This window comes from Scyliorhinus torazame, chromosome 13 (genome assembly GCF_047496885.1).
Source record: "Scyliorhinus torazame isolate Kashiwa2021f chromosome 13, sScyTor2.1, whole genome shotgun sequence".
Taxonomy (NCBI): Eukaryota; Metazoa; Chordata; class Chondrichthyes; order Carcharhiniformes; family Scyliorhinidae; genus Scyliorhinus; species Scyliorhinus torazame.
Genome location: NC_092719.1, coordinates 55,745,061 through 55,766,490, shown reverse-complemented (window position 1 = coordinate 55,766,490; position 21,430 = coordinate 55,745,061). Strand labels below are relative to the sequence as shown.

At 45.5% G+C, this 21,430-nt stretch overlaps 1 protein-coding gene across 13 annotated transcripts in view; it reads right to left on the bottom strand.

Moving 5' to 3' along the window:
* anks1b (ankyrin repeat and sterile alpha motif domain containing 1B) overlaps positions 1-21,430 on the bottom strand; it is a 1,303,035-nt gene that overhangs the window by 648,522 nt on the left and 633,083 nt on the right. For all 13 annotated transcript variants that reach the window (XR_011934063.1, XM_072471544.1, XM_072471547.1 and 10 more), the window contains one exon: positions 4,733-4,834. Coding sequence is in view for 12 of the 13 variants with exons in the window: in XM_072471544.1 (XP_072327645.1) it covers positions 4,733-4,834 (102 nt within the window). In the remaining variant the exon portion in view is untranslated. The remainder of the gene's footprint in view (positions 1-4,732; positions 4,835-21,430) is intronic.

Genomic DNA, 21,430 nt, shown 5'->3' with positions numbered 1-21,430 from the left:
GAGATCCTGCCTCACCTCATGGAGAGTCTTTGCGCCATTGTTACCAATTTTGTTTTCTAGATACTGATTCTGTGTTTGTAAAGACTCACAGTATTGATTTTGTTTTTGTTCATAAGCAAGGCATTTTTGTATAGCAGTTTCTAGAGTTAGATAGCTATCTTGTGAAAGTTCTTCCTTCAAATTTTTGTCAGATAGTCCATAAATTAATTGATCCATGATCATAATGTCTCTGAAATCAGCATAATCACAGCCTTGTGGTATTAACTTGAGATTTGTAATAAAATCAGTGATGGGCCCTCCGTTTCTCTGGCATTTATGACAAGAGTTAAATCTTTCCAGCATCTCACCAGACTGACTCTTAGAGTGTTCATCATATTTTTTGAATATTACTTCTAATGTGGTCTGAATTTCCTTCTCTTTTTGTCTAACCTAATCTAACTAGTTCTGTTAGAGCCAACACCCCTGGTACCATGTTTTTTCCCCTGTGTGGTAGGTAACAGGTGCTACTCAAACCTTGGTTAGTGATGAGGTCTTCTGAATCTCGAGGAAGACTTGAACTCGTCCAGGAGTAACAAAAGGTTTGTTGAGTAACTATAACAATAATTGCATGAGTTCTTTACTTTAACTTTGATACTAGTGATAAGGTTAACAAGATCTAACTACGGTAACTATACGTAACTCCACTAGCCATCTGAACTAGTCTGCTATTGCCCTGGTCACATTGCACCCAAGAGAGAGAGAGAGACCCAATGTGGTTACCTTTTTATAACCCTGTTGGTCCGGCCCTCTAGTGATCATGTGGTGCTACTGATTACACATTAACCCCTTGTGTACATGCACATATAGAGATCACTACAGAAAGAATGTATGTTGACTGCAAATGCATTCACTAGCTTGGTCTTTGGACATTTTGAAGCCTTCAAATGGAAGGTTGTCAAGCCGTCATCTCTAGGAATTATCTGGGTGCTCCGGTTTCCTCCCACAGTCCAAAGACGTGCAGGGTAGGTGAATTGGCCATGATAAATTGCCCGTAGTGTCCAAAAAATGTTAGGAGTGGTTATTGGGTTACGGGGATAGGGTGGAAGTGAGGTCGGTTCAGACTCGATGGGCTGAATGGCCTCCTTCTGCACTGTATGTTCGATGTTCTATTCCACAATAGTCATTGTTCCTGACAACAAGAATGTGGTTTTCATTATCCTCTTTCTAGCCATGTTATTTCAGCTCAATTATATTGATTCTAAAATCAAACAACATCTTCACAACCTGTACTGTCAAATAGCATTGATGACATTAAAATTAGACCAGATACAAAAACATTATTTCAGCAAATTGAAATACAAAAAGGACTTGAATACTGCAGTTACTCTGTCACATATTTCAGTTTGATATATTAGTGCTCAATCAATATACAATAGATGACATACCAATTTTGGATAAATTAAAATATCAAATAATCTTACAGATACATTGCCTGTTTTTTTCTTTATTTTTATTGCAGTTGGAATATCAATTCATTAACGTGATATAGACGAATGAGCACTGCTCTAGTTTTAAGCAGTAAAATGGAATAGCTTTCAACTTGAATAAATTGAGACAATTCTATAAAAATAATAACCGTGTTCAAACTCTCAAAACATTTACCAAATAAAACAAAACGTAAACCTATCGCAGTAGATCTGCAGAATGTGCAACCTAATACTTTGTTCCTAAACTACAGATGTGCGATAAAGAGCATCCTATCTGGCTGCATCACAGCTTGGTATGGCAACTGCTCAGTCCAAGATCGCACAAAACTGTAGAGTGTGGTGAACTCAGCCCAACGCATCACACAAGCTTACCACCTGCACATTGATTCTGTCTACACTTCCTGCTGCCTCAGGAAGGCAGACGGCATTATCAGAGACACCTCCCACCCATGCACTGCCTTCTTTCAAACCCTTCCATCAGGCAGAAGGTACAGAAGTCTGAAGACCCGAACATCCAAACATAGGAACAACTTCTTCCCCACAGCTACAAGACTCCTTAACGACGCCCCCTCAGACTGATCTGTTCCCTGTAAGAATACTATTCACGACGCCCTATGCTGCTCTTGCTCATGTATTTGCTTTGTTTGGCCCCTTGTTCCACACTGTAACCAATCACTGTTTGTCGATGTACCGTTTGTCAATGTACTCTGTTGATTATACTTTTTGTCCACTATGTACGTACTGTGTACGTTCCCTCGGCCGCAGAAAAATACTTTTCACTGTACTTCGGTACGAGACAATAAATCAGATCAATCAACTGCTAATTAAAGTGAAATTCAAAGGTATGAAAAAGAACATAGTCAGATGTAGGCCATTCTGCCCATTAAGAATGTGTTTGGCATTTCGTCAGCCACCTCGCAAAGATATTTTTAAAAAACAGATGACATTTTTTTGATTCTTATTTCTCCTAAAGCAGCATTTGTGGGAAATGTTGTATGACCGTGCACAGCTAACATGTTAAAATGCATTATAGTGGGTATAAAATAGGACATGCTTGTGAGCTTAGAACATTACTTATTGCTCACACAACCAATTTAGAAAACGGAAGTTCAATTGATGACCAGATATCTAACCTGATCATATTTCTTCAATGATATATGGCCAGCTTCACAAATAAAGGCACATTGAAAATGGCAGCTGCTGTAGGTTTAAGCTTGACCTTCATACAGTGAGTGCCGATGTTTTGTTGATGACATTTTTATTTTGCACGCTATTAATGGACACCAGCAGTAGAAGAGGCCAAGTTCACTGATCCCACTTATTGTTTCAGTGTCTGATGATCTATAGTGATGTGTTCCATTTCTTAAATCATCGTGCCAAACAACACACAATGTTACATGTTCCTTTTTAATTCAATTTGTTACTTTGGGTGTTTTTATTGTGCTTAACTGACTGACCAAAAAGTGAAAAAGAATGTCTCTTTCAGTGTGTCTCCTTCACCCAAACATTAGCCTGAAGAATTTCAGTTAATCGGATTCTTTTTAACACTGACTTTCTTCTGAGAGAACCATTTAAATTTTAACGTCTTATTCAACGAGGACAGCCTGAAGATAGGAGGAATCACACAAGTGGGGGATTACTTTTGATACCAGTCTGCATGTTGTGGCATTGTAAATGATAATTCAGAGAATATGTACTTTCTCTTCCCTGTCCTCTTTGTGTTCATGCATTTCTCTCCTTTGTACTTCTACCTCCCAATTCATATTTTGTCTCTGTCGCTTTCCCTTTCTTTCCTTTTTGGCGGAAGGTTATGGGAATATGGGAGGTAACAGGAGCCCCTAAAAGCAGCAAGCTGCATTTGGACTGGGGACTTGCAGGAAAAATGTGAAACTTGGATACTAATATATGAGCAGTTACTGCATGCGGCAGGCATCCCTGTCAATGCTATTTCAGCAGAGGAGTTGCCATGTTTAAAATAGAGTAACACCTCTAATAAAGTAGGAGAAGGGGAGATGCCACCCAGCTGGGTTCAGTGTTTGTATACAATCCCCAGTACTTACACCATCCCATTTTACACCAAACAGCTGCCTGCATTGTACAAATGTGGCTCAATATTTGCCAATGTCACGGGTGCCTATTACAAAGGCACAACTTAAACCAAGTTAAGTGAGCTGGCTCTTTCAGACAGCTCGAGCAGCTGTCCAGGGGTCACCTTCTGGCCAGGCCCCTTCACTGTTGTTGGCACCAGAAAGCACTCGTTACAATGAATATTGGTAAAGAAAAGCTTTGTGCGTGTTTTCTTTGGAAACTCAAGACTTTCAGACCAACCGCATTGGACAAGTATACTTCCGCCATGGAACCATCTCCTTTTTAAATATTACTTTCTGAGACATTCATAAATGCAGCAGTAGTGGTTCAGGAGCTCTGAATTCAGGAACTTCAAACTATAAACTCACTCCTCCATCCTGACACCCTTTTTCATCCCAATTTTATCTGCCCCTACGCAAAAGCCGCCTTTCAAGTCAAAGTTGCTTACACACTTCACAATTATCTCTGCTGGGCCAAAGAGCTTGAAAATATTCTTTACACTTACATATGCTCCCACTCTAAACCATGGGGACTGCACCAGCATCCAATAGAGCAGTTCCAAAGATATGGGCCGGACTTTTCCAGCTGTTCACACCAGTGGGATATTCCAGTCCCGCCAATGGCGCACCCTCGCCGCGGGTTTCCGGACAATGAGGGGTGCATTCAATAGGAAACCCCATTGGCAATGGCAGGATTAGAATATCCCCCACTGGCCAAAGGAAGACCACCCCATGGCGGGTTGTGTGGTAAATCCCACTCAAGGTTACGACAGCACTCTAATGTCAAGGATAAACTGGAATTTTATGAAGTTCACCATCATCTGTGCATTGATTCCAAAGCTGGATGATGAGAACATAACATGCCATTCCATTAGTGAGGCTAGCCCCCGCCCCCCAACCACCACATTACTCAATACTTTAAATTTACAGTGAGGGTGTTGCCAATTGAGTTTCAACAACATAATGGCACATTCCTGCACTTCGAATGGATAGGCAGCCATTTTCCAATGAAATTAAAGTTTTCTTTTAATTATAGGCGATATATATTTCACGTTATTCGATGCAGCACTGATTTGTTCAGCATGCATTTAAAGTCAAAACCATTCTTTTAACCGCAGCAGTGTGTTTATAAGATCTCAAAGTGCTGTCATTTCATTTCATTGCAAAAGATGACATTACCTTGTATAAGAGCAGTGATTTGTTGTGATTTCTGGGACGGGTGATCCTTCAGAATATCTAATGCAGTCCATTCTTGCGTGTCCTTAATACTTGCATCAATCCCTGGAATAAACATCACAGTTTCAGGTATATAGGATTGCGAAGGACAGAGTCAACGACATTGGAGATGTTGAAAAACAGTTGTATGTTAATATGGATGAGTTGGGGTATGAGCAATTAAATTAGATGGGCCAAATGTATTTTTTGATCCTTGACAGTTTCTTGTGTCTGTCACTGTGAACTGCTTATCTTCATCTATACGTTCAAGGCAGTTAGCAATTTTACAGGAAATATAACAATATAGATTGTTCAGTACATTATTGAAAACAACTTTGTTAAGGTATGAAATGCAAAAAGAGAATGGCCTCAATTCTGAGGGCAGCAGCCAAGTGACTAGCTGTTGACCTCAAAGACAGATGTCTACAAAGATTTATCAAGCTCTGTAGCATGGATTTTACCAATCCTGACATTGTAGGGCATCTCTGGAATCCAGCGACAGTGATTCCCACATGCAGACAAAGCAGCTAATCACACTGAAGAATTCTTACCGATAGCAAGCCAGGTAGTAACATACACATGTTATCATATCCTTCTTTTGTAGAAAGCAAAATGAAGAGTGAGGCATACAAATGGGATTAATGTAAAAACTGAAATATCATAAACAATAAATGACACAAAAATGGGTGGGAAGGCAAGTGGTGAGGATGGCACAAAGAGTCCACAGAGGGATATAGACAGGTTAGGTGAGTACTGGGCAAAAACTTGGCAGATGTAATGTAATGCAGGAAAATGTGAAATTATGCACTTTGGTAGGAAGAATAAAGAAGCTGAATATTATTTAAAAGGAAAAAGACTGCAGAAAGCTGTAGCACCAAGGGATTTGGGGTTCAGCGTGCATAAATCGCAAAAAGCTGCATGCAGATTCAGCAGGTAACTGGGGAGGACAAATGGAATGTTGGCTTTTATTTCAAAGAGACTGAAGTATAAAAATAGGTAAGTCCTGCTAAAACTAGACGAGGCACCATTTAGAACAAAACTGGAACAGTTTTGGTTCCTGAACTGGGAAATCTTTAGGAGGCAACAGAAAGCTACTGAAAAAGCTATAAAGAAGAGTAAGATAGATTATGAGAGTAAACTTGCTCAGAATATAAAAACAGATAGTAAAAGTTTCTACAAATATATAAAACAAAAAAGAGTGGCTAAGGTAAATATTGGTCCTTTAGAGGATGAGAAGGGAGATTTAATAATAGGAGATGAGGAAATGGCTGAGGAACTGAACAGGTTTTTTGGGTCGGTCTTCACACTGGAAGACACAAATAACATGCCAGTGACTGATGGAAATGAGGATATGACAGGTGAGGACCTTGAGAGGATTGTTATCACTAAGGAGATAGTGATGGGCAAGCTAATGGGGCTAAAGGTAGACAAGTCTCCTGGCCCTGATGGAATGCATCCCAGAGTGCTGAAAGAGATGGCTAGGGAAATTGCAAATGCACTAGTGATAACTTACCAAAATTCACTAGACTCTGGGGCGGTCCCGGCGGATTGGAAAATAGCAAACGTGACACCACTGTTTAAAAAAGGAGGTAGGCAGAAAGCGGGTAATTATAGGCCAGTGAGCTTAACTTCGGTAGTAGGGAAGATGCTGGAATCTGTCATCAAGGAAGAAATAGCGAGGCATCTGGATGGAAATTGTCCCATTGGCCAGACGCAGCATGAGTTCATAAAGGGCAGGTCGTGCCTAACAAATTTAGTGGAATTCTTTGAGGACATTACCAGTGCGATAGATAACGAGGAGCCAATGGATGTGGTATATCTGGATTTCCAGAAAGCCTTTGACAAGGTGCCACACAAAAGGTTGTTGCATAAGATAAAGATGCATGGCATTAAGGGGAAAGTAGTAGCATGGATAGAGGATTGGTTAATTAATAGAAAGCAAAGAGTGGGGATTAATGGGTGTTTCTCTGGCTGGCAATCAGTAGCTAGTGGTGTCCCTCAGGGATCAGTGTTGGGCCCACAACTGTTCACAATTTACATAGATGATTTGGAGTTGGGGACCAAGGGCAATGTGTCCAAGTTTGCAGACGACATTAAGATAAGTGGTAAAGCAAAAAGTGCAGAGGATACTGGAAGTCTGCAGAGGGATTTGGATAGGCTAAGTGAATGGGCTAGGGTCTGGCAGATGGAATACAATGTTGACAAATGTGAGGTTATCCATTTTGATAGGAATAACAGCAAAAGGGATTATTATTTAAATGATAAAATATTAAAACATGCTGCTGTGCAGAGAGACCTGGGTGTGCTAGTGCATGAGTCGTAAAAAGTTGGTTTACAGGTGCAACAGGTGATTAAGAAGGCAAATGGAATTTTGTCCTTCATTGCTAGAGGGATGGAGTTTAAGACTAGGGAGGTTATGCTGCAATTGTATAAGGTGTTAGTGAGGCCACACCTGGAGTATTGTGTTCAGTTTTGGTCTCCTTACTTGAGAAAGGACGTACTGGCACTGGAGGGTGTGCAGAGGAGATTCACTAGGTTAATCCCAGAGCTGAAGGGGTTGGATTACGAGGAGAGGTTGAGTAGACTGGGACTGTACTCGTTGAAATTTAGAAGGATGAGGGGGGATCTTATAGAAACATATAAAATTATGAAGGGAATAGATAGGATAGATGCGGGCAGGTTGTTTCCACTGGCGGGTGAAAGCAGAATTAGGGGGCATAGCCTCAAAATAAGGGGAAGTAGATTTAGGACTGAGTTTAGGAGGAACTTCATCACCCAAAGGATTGTGAATCTATGGAATTCCTTGCCCAGTGAAGTAGTAGAGGCTCCTTCATTAAATGTTTTTAAGATAAAGATAGATAGTTTTTTGAAGAATAAAGGGATTAAGGGTTATGGTGTTCGGGCCGGAAAGTGGAGCTGAGTCCACAAAAGATCAGCCATGATCTCATTGAATGGTGGAGCAGGTTCGAGGGGCCAGGTGGCCTACTCCTGCTTCTAGTTCTTATGTTCTTTATCAGAGGAAAGATATACCGGCATTGAAGGCAGCCCAGAGAAGGTTAACTAGGTTGATCTTGGGTATGGATGGATTTTCTTATGAGGAGAAGTAAAGTAGGTTGGGCCTGTACTCAATGAAGTTTAGAAGAATAAAAAGCAACCTTATAGACACATATATAATTCTCAAGGAGCTTGACAGGGTAGATGCTCAGAGATTGTTTCTCCTTGTGGGAGAGTCTGAGACCAGAGGGCATAATCTCAGAGTCAGGAGTCACCCATTTAAGACAGAGATGAGGAGGAATTTCTTCTCTCAGAGGATAGTGTATCTGTGGAATTATTTACCGCAGAGGGCTATAGAGGCTGAGATGAACAGATTTTGAATTAGTAAGGGAATCAAAGGCTATGGGGATAAGACGAGAATGTGGAGTTGAGGATCATAACAGATCAACCATGATCTCATTGAATGGCAGAGCAGACTTGATGGGCCGAATGGCCCACTCTGTATCTACGTCTTATGGTCGTATAAACTTATAAATATATTCGATTTCTTTAAACATCTCCAGGATTTTTATCATGGAATGAAGAAATTTGACATTCCACTAATGTAAAGTCAGTTTTTCAGGGCCAAAGGGTTGGGTGGCAGTAGTTATGACTTAGTATGCATACTAAGATGACCTCAATAGCAAACGACTTCAGGACACCTAGTCGAGGAGCGGAGAATCACTGACAGCAAATTATGGTTCTTACAACCCAAATTCTGGGGCAAGAAATTTCTTGTTGTGCCTTCAGCATTAATAAAATAGGGGAAGAGGACTACATAATGTTAATTTCAAGTGAAATCAAGTATGTATTCTACTGAGCATAAATGTTTCCATTCTGCCTACACTATCTCTGAGAATTACTACAAGCAATGAAAACTTTATTCTGCAAATAATCTTAATTTTAAGCATTTGATAGGATCATTTGGAGGACATTGTACGCTCACATTTGCAATATGAATATTCAAGGAGAGCAGGAAAGACCCAGGGACACATGGGAGTTTACTCCATCAAGGAGGTGATGTTTCAGGAGAGTGATGGGGAATCATTGTCAGGATAAAGGGGGTAGGATGGAGAGTAAAGATAGTTTTAGAAAGAGAATAGTTTTAGACCAGGTTAAATACAATAAAAAGTATCCTCTTTTCTTTAAAGAAACTCAAGAAAATCTGCCTGACCTGGATTCTCATGTCGGCGATGCTGAAATCGCATTCGGCAAACGGCCGGAGAATCACAGGCGGGATTCTCCCATCCCGCGGCAGAGTGTCCACGCTGTCGTTATTGCCGTCGCGTTTTACGACGGCGTGAACGGGCTGCTGCCAGGAGTAATTCTGGCCCTTACAGGGGGCCAGCACGGCGCTAGAGCGATTCACTCCGCTCCAGCTGCCAATCCCGGCGTGAACTGGGCGTCGCGGGATCCGCGCATGCGCAGTGACACCAGCGGCAACGTGCACATGCGCAGTGGCGCCGGTGCCAATGCACGCATGTGCGGTGGCCTCTTTCAACGTGCTGGCCGCGATGCAACATGGCGCAGGGTTACAGGGGCCGGCGTGTAGGAAAAGAGGCCGGGGGACAGAGAGGCTGGCCTGCCGATCGGTGGGCCCCGACCGCGGGCCAGGCTGCATCGGAGGCCCCCTCCCCCGGGGTCAGAGCCCCCAACCCTTTCACGCAGAGTTCCCGCCAGGTGTGGGCAGGTGTGGATGGCGCCAGCAGGACTCAGCGTTTTAACTGCGGACGCTCGTCGCCGGGCCAAGAATCGGCGGACCAGCCGCGTAGAGCAGCCCGCGACCGGCGCCGCGCCAAACATGCCGGCGCCAATGGTAGCGATTCTCCGCAGCCGGCGTCGGGGCAGCATGACTCAGTCACGGGGATTCTCCGGCCCGGCCCCGGGCTGAGAGAATTCCCCCCACATTTCCACCCTGAATCGGGGGCGGCCCTGCTGTCACGATGCTCTGCCCCCTCCAAAGCGGCATACCCTAGGAGTACGGCACACGCACATTGATGGCCTCAGGCCTTTGCTCCGCGTGCTCCGCCCCCAACCAGCCGAGGTCCCGACACGCAGGACACGTGTGGTCTCATCAGTCGGGATCTCGGCGTGGCGGCTGCGGACTCAGTCCAGCGCCACCACAGTCGGGGGAAGGTCAATCTGTGGGTACGGTGGGGGCATTATTCAGGGCTCGGGCATTGTGGTGGGACAATCCAGGGTGTGCAAGCCGGCTGAAGGGGGGACTATTTTGCGGGCCGGGTCCGCGAGTGGCCTCCGCCATGAAGCACAGCGCGACCACTGCAGGTTGCCGCCGTGTGCATGCGCGTCCAGTATCCCGGCAATTCTCCGGGGCGAATCGGCAGCTGGAGCCAGGTGCTCTACGCTGCCGTCCTGCTAGCCCCCAGCAAAATGGGGAATCGGTGGTAGTTTTGCGCCAGTTTTTCTGGCGTAAAACGCCACTGTTCCCATGCCGCCGTGGGGACATAGCCCCAGAATTGGAGAATCGAGCCCCATGTCATTTTGTGGTCAAAACACAAAAACAGTTAAATACTCACGGAATTGGCAGCCATATTAATATCTTTTAAAAAAGACTTTTTGCGGTCAAACAATTTGAAAAAAAGGAAACCATTTGACCCGTCCTCACTTGTTTGTAACATTAGCCTCACAAGACAACTCGGAATTGTACAATGTGGCATTCAGATATCCACCTTGTTGCCTTCCTAAGTAAGAATGGGAGCTTGCTGGAAACTGGATTCTGACTCTTCAGGCTAATTTCAACTCTTAAAGATAGTAGGCGGAAAAAACATTTTATCCTGTCAGTTTGGGTTTGATTTAATTCCAGGTTTCAAAGGTGAAATAACAATATGAAAATATAATCTCCTGACGCCCAAAGCCTGTACAGCGTCTACTAGGCACAAGTTATGAGTGTGATGGAATACCCTCCATTTGCCTGGATGTGCAGCTCGAAAAACAGTCAAGAAGCTCGACACCATCCAAGACAAAGCAGTCCACTCGATCTGCACCACATCCACTACCATGCACTCAGAGAGCAGTGTGTACAATATATAAGGTGCACTGCAGCAGCACACCAAGGCTCCTTTGAAGATGCCTTCCAGACCTATGGGGCTGGATTCTCCGCCCCACTGCGTCCCATTTCTGCCCTGACCCACCGGCAGGATTCTCTGTTACGCTGGCCGGCCAATGGGGTTTCCCATTGTGGGGCAACCCCACGCCGTCGGGAAACAATTAGACGCAGGACAATTAGACGCATTAGGACACCACCAGCTGCAAGCTCTCCTCCAAGTCAAAGGTCATCCTGACATGGAATTATATCGCCATCCCTTTACTGTTGCTGGATCACAAACCTGGAACTCCATTCCAAACAGCATTGTGAGTGACCTGCACCAAAAGGACTGCAGTGATTTAAGAAGGCAGTTCAGCTCAAACATGCCAAGTCAATTAGCGGCAGGCAACAAGGCCTCACCAGCGATGCTCAAATCCCAAGAAGGAATAAAAATAAACATGGCACCAGCTGACACTTTCCAAGACTCAACAGTAAAAATATTTTTAAATGCTTTGTTGGGGTGAAAAAGATCATTTGCTTTGTAATTTTTCAGTTCCTTGGCCATGGTCTTAACATTGTACTATGAGGTAGAAATTATTAAAATAAAATAATTAATTTAAGCATGTTCACAATTATAAATTTCAAGACCACCTCAAGAAGATAGTTGTGATATAAAATAGCCTGGGTAAGCTCGGAGGTTGAAGTGATTTACAAACAACTTATCTTATTTCTTTGACATTTATCCAAGAACAATAAACAACAAGCAACACTCAACTAGTATCAAATCCCATTTGGTTTGAGTGTTTTGTGACGGGCCTGATTTTATTATGAACTGGCTAATAGATTTCCTGAAGATGGTATTAACTTTAGAACACTCTGCATGACCACTGCTGTGATCCAAACCGACATTAACAATGGATTAAGATATGGGAACTGGGAAGTCATATGTCCCCAAGTAGCAAACAGTTTCTGCTTTCTTCACACAACATTGCCAGCAACAAAATTCCACTTTTGAAAATTTACTGTGGACTTATTTTATGATAAGTTGATCTACTGGGTTTCCGCTTCATTTCTTTTGTGGCACAAACAGTTCCAGGATCTCTCAGCTCACTCCCCCACACTTTTTCAGCTTTGCAATCGGCCATTAGGTTCAAATGAGAGCCTCTCAGTTTTTGTTTCTCCGTGGTTACTTTCTGTTCAAAGCCATTGTTATTCTCACATGTATCTGGAGGGATTACTGGTACTGGTTTTTGCAATAGAAGCTTTATGTACAGGTTCTAAGTTTAAACATGGAGATTTTGCAGGGGATGGGAGGTTGCCAACAAACTGTTAGCATTCACTGTCATTACCCCTCTGAAACTGACTGCAACCTCAGGGTGTCGGGCATGCACAGATTAGCTCGGAAGTCCTGGAGTTGCAGCCTGTAACTCAGGTTCCGACACAGGCTGCACCCTCTCTAATGCCTTCGCATGTTTCCTGAAGTGTGGTGCCCAGAACTGGATGCAATACTCCAACTGAACACTTCAGTTAACATAACCTTCTAGCTTTTGTACTCTGTCAATGACGTCTCGGATGTTTGCTTTATTAACCATTCTCTCAACCCGTCTTAGCACCTTCAGTGACCTATGCACGCACAATAAAGGTCCTCCTTTCCTGCTCTCTCCTTTAGAATTGTACCCTTTAGTTTATATTAGAAAATTGCCCAACTATGTCCTATCCACAAAAAACAGGACAAATCTAATCCAGCCAGTTATCATCCCATCAGTCCACTCTCGATCATCAGCAAAGTGATGGAAGGTGCTGTCGATAGTTTATCAAGTGGCACTTACTCTGCAATGACCTGCCCAGTGCCTGGGCCACTCAAGTCCTGACCTCCTTGGTCCAAAAAGAGCAGAATTACAAAGGTGGGGTGGGAAGGATTGCCCTTAACATCAAAGCAGCAGTTCACTGAGTGTGGCATCAAGTAACCTAATAATAATAATGATTGTTTATTGTCACAAGTAGGCTTCAATGAAGTTACTGTGAAAAGCCCCTAGTCGCCACATTCCGGCACCTGTTCGGAGAGGCCGGTACAGGAATTGAACCCGCGCCTCTGGCCTTGTTCTGCATTACAAGCCAGCTGTTTAGCCCACTGTGCTAAATTGACATCAAGGGGAATCAGGGGGAAACTCTCTACTGGTTGGAGACATACCTAGTACAATGGAAGATGCCGATGGTTGTGGGCAGCCAATTTTCTCAGTCCTAGGACATCGCAGTAGGAGTTCCTCAGAGTAGTAGGCTCAACCATCTTCATCTGCTTCATCGGTAGCCCTCCCTCCGTTATAAGGTTCAAAGTGGGGGTGCTTGCTGTTGATTGAACAGTGTTCAATACCATTCCCAACTCATCAGACACTGAATTGTGTTCTTGTAGCAAGAGTCCTAGCTTGCCTCAGGCATTTGCTGGTCCCACAGCCACATATTACAGGGGTCCGGCAATGCATTGGTTGCCACCGCAATTGCTGTCTCTTGTTAAGGATGGCCACCCAACAACAGGAGCTGCCACCCATCAGGGCGGTGGGCGGCTCATCAGTATCAGCAAAGCCATTGGAAATGGTGGCCTCTGCAGTGAAATACACCTGGAAGAAAAGTTTGTCATGGAAAATCCTCCCCCCCCCCTCCCCCCAAACCAGTTACAAGAGGTCTGGGGGCGCCTTACAATAGGGGAGGGGTTTGGTGAGAGCAGGTGGCAGCATTCCTGCAGGGGCACTTATTGCTGCTGAGGCCAAAGAGTGCCCTAATAGGAAGAATCTCCCTTCCCTGATCCACTAGAAGGCTGCTGGGGTTTACTTGGCAATTACTCATGCGGTGGAGGGCCTGTCAATTCCTGATAAATGCCAGTAGTTGCAGGAAGTGGCCCTTATTCAACCACATAGTGGCTCAATTGGCCTCTAGGTGGGAGGGCTGTCTGCCACCCTCCCCTCCACTGGGAAAATGTTGTGGCGGCAGGAAGGTGGCAGCAAGTTCACTCCTCACCTGCCTTTGCCATTTTTTGGACCCCACCCGAATCCCAGGGCGCTGGTGAAATTCAATCCACTATCCAATCAATGCTTGAATGAGGTGGGACAACATTCACATTTGGGCTGATAAGTGGCAAGTAACAGTCATGCTCCACAAGTGTTAGGCAACGACCATCTCAACAAGAAAGAATCTAGCCATCGCACCTGACCACTGACCACAGAATCTAGGCCATAGTTACTGGGTCAAAACTTGATGCTCAATTCTGTGATTTCTTTTGGTTCGGGCTTTTCAACTCACGTCAGTGAATTAACACCTTGTATACCATCCAAGTGACCAACTGTATCAGAAAAAGTGATTTATCCTAAGAAATACATTGCTGAATAGAGACCTCCCCATAATACAATCAGGCAAAGTATTAAACTGAAAATACATTGGACATAGGCATGTGGTTATTCAAACTACAGATTTACTCAATATCTGAGCATTTGCATTGAGGGGGAAAAAACCCAAAGCAAATAAAAGTGAAATGTGCAGCAGTGACAGACGTAATAATTAATGATGGTGGATTTAATTAGTGAACGCATAAAATATATTTCTTAAGACAGGTCTGTGGATATATTTCCCCTATTATGATCCTAGACATGCCACCCATGTTTGTGGTAAGATCCCATTATGGACCAGTAATGTTTTGTTTAAAGGAAACAAAGTTTGAGATCCCAAGAACTTACTAAGAAAGTAAAGCCACAGGATCTCATCAATTTTGAACAAATAATCTTTACTGTAGGAAGCTAAAAAAAAATTACAACATCTTTCTGATAAACTAGTATTCAGGATTATTGTGAGGTAAATGTTAATTAACAGGTAATAATAATATCTTTATTATTGTCACAAGGAGGCTTACATTAGCCCTGCAAGGAAGTTATTGTGAAAATCCCCTAGTCGCCACACTCAGAATGTCCAAATTACCTAACAAGCACGTCTTTTGGGATTTGTGGGAGGAAACCTGAGCACCTGGAGGCAACCCACACAGACATGGGGGAGAACAGTCAGACTCCGCACAGACAGTGATCCAAGCCGGGAATCGAACCTGGGACCCTGGCGCTGTGAAGAGCAGTGCTAACCACTGTGCTACACCATGCCGCCCCAAAGTAATCTGTGGCCCAAAGCTTTACACAGCACTATAAACGGCAGATGTGACCAAGACCGTTCCCACGGATTTCTCAGCGACCCACTAAGACATCAGTAAACACTGAGTCCACCAAATGCTGTTGGAACACGGAAATAAAACAGAAGTGCTGGAAAATCTTTGCAGGTCAAACAGCCTCTGTGGTAAGAGAAATAGAATTAAAGTTTTGAGTCAACATGACTCTTCTTCAGAACAAAAGAGAGGGAGAAATTTGATGAATTATATACGGTATAAGAGGGGTTGGAGCAGAGGAGAAGGTCAGTGGTGGGTGGGAGCTAGGAGAGATTTAAACAATCTACAATCTCTCCCAATTCCCACTTATCACTAGCCTTCTACATTTACATAGAATTTACAGAGCAGGAGGCCATTCGGCCCATCGAGTCTGCACCGGCTCTTGGAAAGAGCACCCTACACAAGGTCAACACCTCCACCCTATCCCCAGTAACCCCACCCAACACTAAGGGCAATTTTGGACACTAAGGGCAATTTTTCATGGCCAATCCACCTAACCTGCACATCTTTGGACTGTGGGAGGAAACCGGAGGACCCGGAGGAAATCCACGCACACACGGGGAGGATGTGCAGACTCCGCACAGACAGTGACCCAAGCCCGAATCGAACCTGGGACCCTGGAGCTGTGAAGCAATTGTGCTATTCACAATGCTACCGTGCTGCCCCATTGCTCCACCCCTCCCTCCCTTACACAGTATCTAATCTGTCACATATTCTCCCTCTCTTTAGCTCTGAGGAAGTCATGTTGCACCAAAAGCTTAACTGTTTCTCTCTCTACACAGATGCTGCCAGACCTGCTGAGTTTTTCTGTTTTTATTTCAGATTTCCAGCACCCAGTATTTTGCCTTTATCATCGTTGAAACTCTGTCTTCCTCCTGAGGGGTTGCAAGATTTCACTCTTCCCTTTAGAAGATCAAGCATCGCAATTCCCTCCGAAAGTTGATCGGACTCGGCCTGCCTCAAAGACTGCTCACCTCACAAGGGGCGGGATTCTCCGACCTCCCGCCGGGTTGGAGAATCGCCGGGGGCTGGCGTGAATCCCGCCCCCGCCGGTTGCCGAATTCTCCGGCACCGGATATTCGGCGGGGGTGGGAATCGCACCGCGCTGGTTGGCGGGCCCCCCCCGGCGATTCTCCGGCCCGCGATGGGCCAAAGTCCCGCTGCTGGAATGCCTGGCCCGCCGGCGAGAATCAAACCACCTTTCTTACCGGCAGGACAAGGCGACGCGGGCGGGCTCCGGGGTCCTGGGGGGGGGCGCGGGGCGATCTGGCCCCAGGGGGTGCCCCCACGGTGGCCTGGCCCGCGATCGGGGCCCACCGATCCGTGGGCGGGCCTGTGCCGTGGGGGCACTCTTTTCCTTCCGCCTTCGCCATGGTCTCCACCATGGTGGAGGCAGAAGAGACTCCCTCCACTGCGCATGCGCGGGGATGCCGTGAGCGGCCGCTGACGCTCCCACGCATGCGCCGCACGGCAAAGTCATTTCCGCGCCAGCTGGCGGGGCACCAAAGGCCTTTCCCGCCAGCTGGCGGGGCGGAAATCAGTTCGGCGCGGGCCTAGCCCCTCAAGGTGAGGGCTCGGCCCCTCAAGATGCGGAGAATTCCGCACCTTTGGGGCGGGGCGATGCCGGACTGATTTGCGCCGTTTTTGGTGCTGGTCGGCGGACATGGCGTTGATTGCGGAGAATCCCGCCCCAGGTTTCAATCTTGTGGTCTAGCCAGTGACACCCACATCCCATGAACGAATATAAAAAAGGTGAGCTTTCCCATCACACTGGACTCCATTTAGTTTTGAATTGATACCACTAAAACAGACGAACCGTTCATTTATCTCATAGTTAGTTGTGGGACCTTGTTGTGCTGGCATGTGCCTGCACTACCCAATTCATTTGCTGGCTGCAAAGCAATTTGGTGTGCCCCAAGGGAGTGAATTATGCAACATTCTTACTTTCTCCATATTGGAAAGGAAAGTCATCATATATCTGAATAGTTTAATAAAAATCCAAAGCAGCTGAAAATGTGGTTTGTAGGAACAGGCAATTTTGTGTTCTCCGGTGCATCTGATGACAGCTTCTATTAATGTCACTTCTGATACTTTCCTGTGGCTGTTGGCCACTCTAATGCAGGTGGTGAAAGCAGGTTCACTCCCTGGTTACTGAATGATATTAAAGGGACCTTCATCACAAATGTATAAACAAATTGAAAAAAACTATTACAATTATAGAACGAAACTCAGTGTTGCATTCACACATAAACAGCTTGAGAGGACACATCACATCAGTACATTGTAATCGAATCCTAAATACAGGAACCTCATGAGGTTCAGCATTCGAAGCCTGATCTGTTTTACTTCCAAACTCAGAGTAGCGCAGTGAAAGAAAGACTCAAATATAGTACACGATTCAACTAAAAGGGAACAAAGTCCCATAGCGAGTGCATTTAGCCGCGTGTTTCTTGGCACTCACAGCGCGAGAAACACATGGCTATACAATGCCAGTTGCGTTAACTAAGGGGCCTCAGTGGAGAACACGCGGCCGAGGCCACACAGGGCCCTATTTTCTACACCAAGGAGCTCCACTTGTCAGACCTCCTCAGTACAGCGAAAGTCCTGACTGAGGCCTCGGACATGTCCCCCAACCCCCTCCAAGGCCCAACAGACTATAGGAGGGTCCCCGGCGCCCGGGTCTTGATGCATTGACCTCCACAGGAATTTCCCAGCATTTTTGAACTACTGATGGACAATTCCCCTGCTCCCCAGGACCCTCTGTGAATTTCCCAACTCTGAGCCAGAGTCGCAGAATTCAGACGGTTCTGTGGTGCTTAACCCAATCGTTACTCAGGAAATGTTAGATTAAAACCTAGGTGAGCTTAGCTAGGATGCTCTTTCAGTGGGTAATTGCACGCTTTCCTCCTCCTGCACTGTAGAGATTCAATGGTTCTATTCTAACACCAGAGAACACAAAAAATAGCTGCAGTTGGTCTGAAAGACAATAGAGTTTTTAAAACTATATTTACAGCTTATTTTGTAAAACTAAACACTAAAGGGCAGCCTGCATCTAAAATCAGAGAAAATCATGATGGATTGATTAACTTCAACAATCTCCTGTCCCTCTAATACAGTGGTTTAATTGGTTTTGACACATTTCACTTCTCTTTTCCTACTGATCTAATTGGTGGATATTGTCGACTTGTAACTAACGGGACGAGTTTTCCTGGGAAACTCAAACTGGTAGATTGGTTGAAATGCTTAAAATACTGGCAGTTGCTATGTGTGTCATTGATAGTCCTTGGGGTGAATTTTTAAAAATATATAATTTTAGAGTACCCAATTCTTTTTCTTCCAATTAAGGGGTAATATAATGTGGCCAATTGACCTGCCAGGCAGATCTTTGGGTTGTGGGGGATGAGACCCACGCAGACACGGGAAGAATGTGCAAACTCCACACGGGCAATGACCCTGGGCCAGGATCAAACCCGGGTCCTCAGTGTTGTAAGGCAGCAGTGCTAACCACTGCGCCAGTGTGTTGGCCAGTCTTTCTATGCAATTGTTGGATTCTATCACCAGGTGTTTCTCGCCGTCACTTTTATTCCCAATCTCAGTTTTTAAAAATAAATTTAGAGAATCCAATGGGGTTTTTTTCTAATTAAGGGGCAATTTAGCATGGCCAATCCACCTAACCTGCACGTCTTTGGGTTGTAGGGGTGAAACCCACGCAGACACGGGAGAATGTGACCACACGGACAGTGACCCAGGGCTGGGATTCGAACTCGGGTCCTCAGCGCCGCAGTCCCAGTGTTAACCACTGCGTCACGCACCGCCCCTTTCCCATTGTCAGTTCGTGCAATCATCCATCTTGCTTTTCTTTTTTGCATTATTTGGAGATCTTTTCAGAAATTACTCTTCAACTTTTTCTTTCTTTGAGGATCTGCCTCTTTTCCTTCTTGCATTTACACGGATCAGTTTCCTGTTGTAAAATGGGTTATTTTATTCAGGGTGACGTTTCCAGTGTCAACATTTCAAAAGGATTGTTCACCTCTCTGCTTCAAAAAGCCCTTAGTCTCGATACATTGATCATGCAACTTGGGGAATGTTGGGCAAAATTCTCCTGTATCGGGGCGATGTCCGCCGACCGGCGCCAAAAACGGCACAAATCAGTCGGGCATCGCGCCGCCCCAAAGGTGCGGAATCCTCCGCATCTTGAGGGGCCCAGCCCTAACCTTGAGGTGCTAGGCCCGCGCCGGACTGATTTCCGCCCCGCCAGCTGGCGGAAAAGGCCTTTGGTGCCCCGCCAGCTGGCGCGGAAATGACATTGCCGGGCGGCGCATGCGCGGGAGCGTTAGCGGCCGCTGACGGCATTCCCGCGCATGCGCTGCGGAGGGAGTCTCTTCCGCCTCCGCCATGGTGGAGACCGTGGCGAAGGCGGAAGGAAAAGAGTGCCCCCACCGCACAGGCCCGCCCGCGGATCGGTGGGCCCCGATCGCGGGCCAGGCCACCGTGGGGGCACCCCCCGGGGCCAGATCGCCCCGCGTCCCCCAGGACCCCGGAGTCCGCCCCCGCCGCCTTGTCCCACCGGTAAGAGAGGTGGTTTGATCCACGCCGGCGGGACAGACATCCTAGCAGCGGGACGTCGGCCCATCCGGGCTGGAGATCGCAGGGGGGGCCCGCCAACCAGCGTGGCGCGATTCCCGCCCCCGTCGAATCTCCGGTGCCGGAGAATTCGGCAACCGGTAGAGGCGGGATACACGCCAGCCCCCGGCGATTCTCCGACCCGACGGGGTGTCAGAGAATCTCGCCCGTTTTCTTTACTCATATTTCATACACTTGTAATGACTGCACATATTCTAGGGTTTGGTGCAATGACATGAATTCCAAACAAGAAAATATCCTTGCCTGTTTCATTCCAATCTAGTGTTGATCTTATCTATTGTGGAGTTTCTTTTAGATTCATCTGTATAGTAGTGCCACAGGGATTAAGCAACCACAACAATAAAAACACATAGAGAAAGAGACAGAGACAGAGAGAAATAGAGAGAGACAGAGATAGAGAGAGAGAAAATTTGAATAATATTTTCAGAGTCCTGACACCCCTGGCATCAGGACATGCCAGACAGTCGCTGCTTGCAATCTACCATTTTTGATTGTTAAGGGACTGAAAATTGCAAGCAGTACACACATATTGTGGGGATTCAGAAAATAAGGCTTTCTATCTCTAGGTCAGTGGGTTGCACAGACTGGTCCCTTTCTTGCACAAACAGTTGTAAGTCAATACTTTCCTGCACGATTCACTGTTATCTCCGATGGAGTTCATTTGGACAATGTTAGTGCAACATTACAAAAGGTGCCATTTCGAATGGGGTTGTTTCATTTTTGAATGGCACCATCTGTAAATCCCAAAAATATATTTTGAAATGTGTTCACAAAAGTCACCAAATTCAACTTAGTTCTGCCTCCAGTGAAGTGGAAGCAACTATTATTAATTTTATTAATTGCAAACACCAAAAACTCAAGCCATGAACTCACACCCTGACTGATTTCGGTAATTTTGAAAAGGTGTAGGGTGCGACCTAATGGTCTCGTTGTGCCCGACTCAGTGACCCGGTGGTTAGCACTGCTGCTTTGCAGCGCCAGGGACCCAGGATCGATTCCGACCTCAATTAACTGTCTGTGTGGAGTTTGCACGTTCTCCATGTGTCTACGTGGGTTTCCTCCGTGTACTCCAGTTTCCTCCAATGATGTGCAGGTTAGGTGGAGTGGCCATGTTAAATTGGCCCTTAGGGTGGAGCTGCAGGAATAGGGTGGGGGATTGGGCCTAGGTAGGGTGGTCTGTCGAAGGGTCGATTGGATTGGATTGGATTTGTTTATTGTCACGTGTACCGAGGTACAGTGAAAAGTATTTTTCTGCGAGCAGCTCAACAGATCATTAAGTACATGAGAAGAAAAGGGAATAAAAGAAAATACATAATAGGGCAACACAACATATACAATGCAACTACATAAGCACTGGCATCGGATGAAGCATACAGGGTGTAGTGTGAATGAAGTGTTATAACCTGCCTACTTACCATTGGCTGGGGACTAATGACTATCCCACAATCCTGTGGGAGTATGAGCTTCCCCAATGAGGGGGGCGGAGAAACCACTAGTAAACTCCTAGTATAAATAAAGCTGGCCAGTTCAGCAACCAGCAGGAAGGAGTATGTAGCAAGGGAAGTTGCTGCTACTGTTATGGATATATGTTATAGTAAATAAATGTTATTATTTTGTATCCTTAAAACTCGTGCTGGATTCTTCGTGGCCCTTACAAAACTGGTGACGAAGGTTAAAGTGAATAGCTGTCTACACTGCTGAAGCCACCTCCCTGGATTTTTGTTGGATACAGATTGGAAGTTGT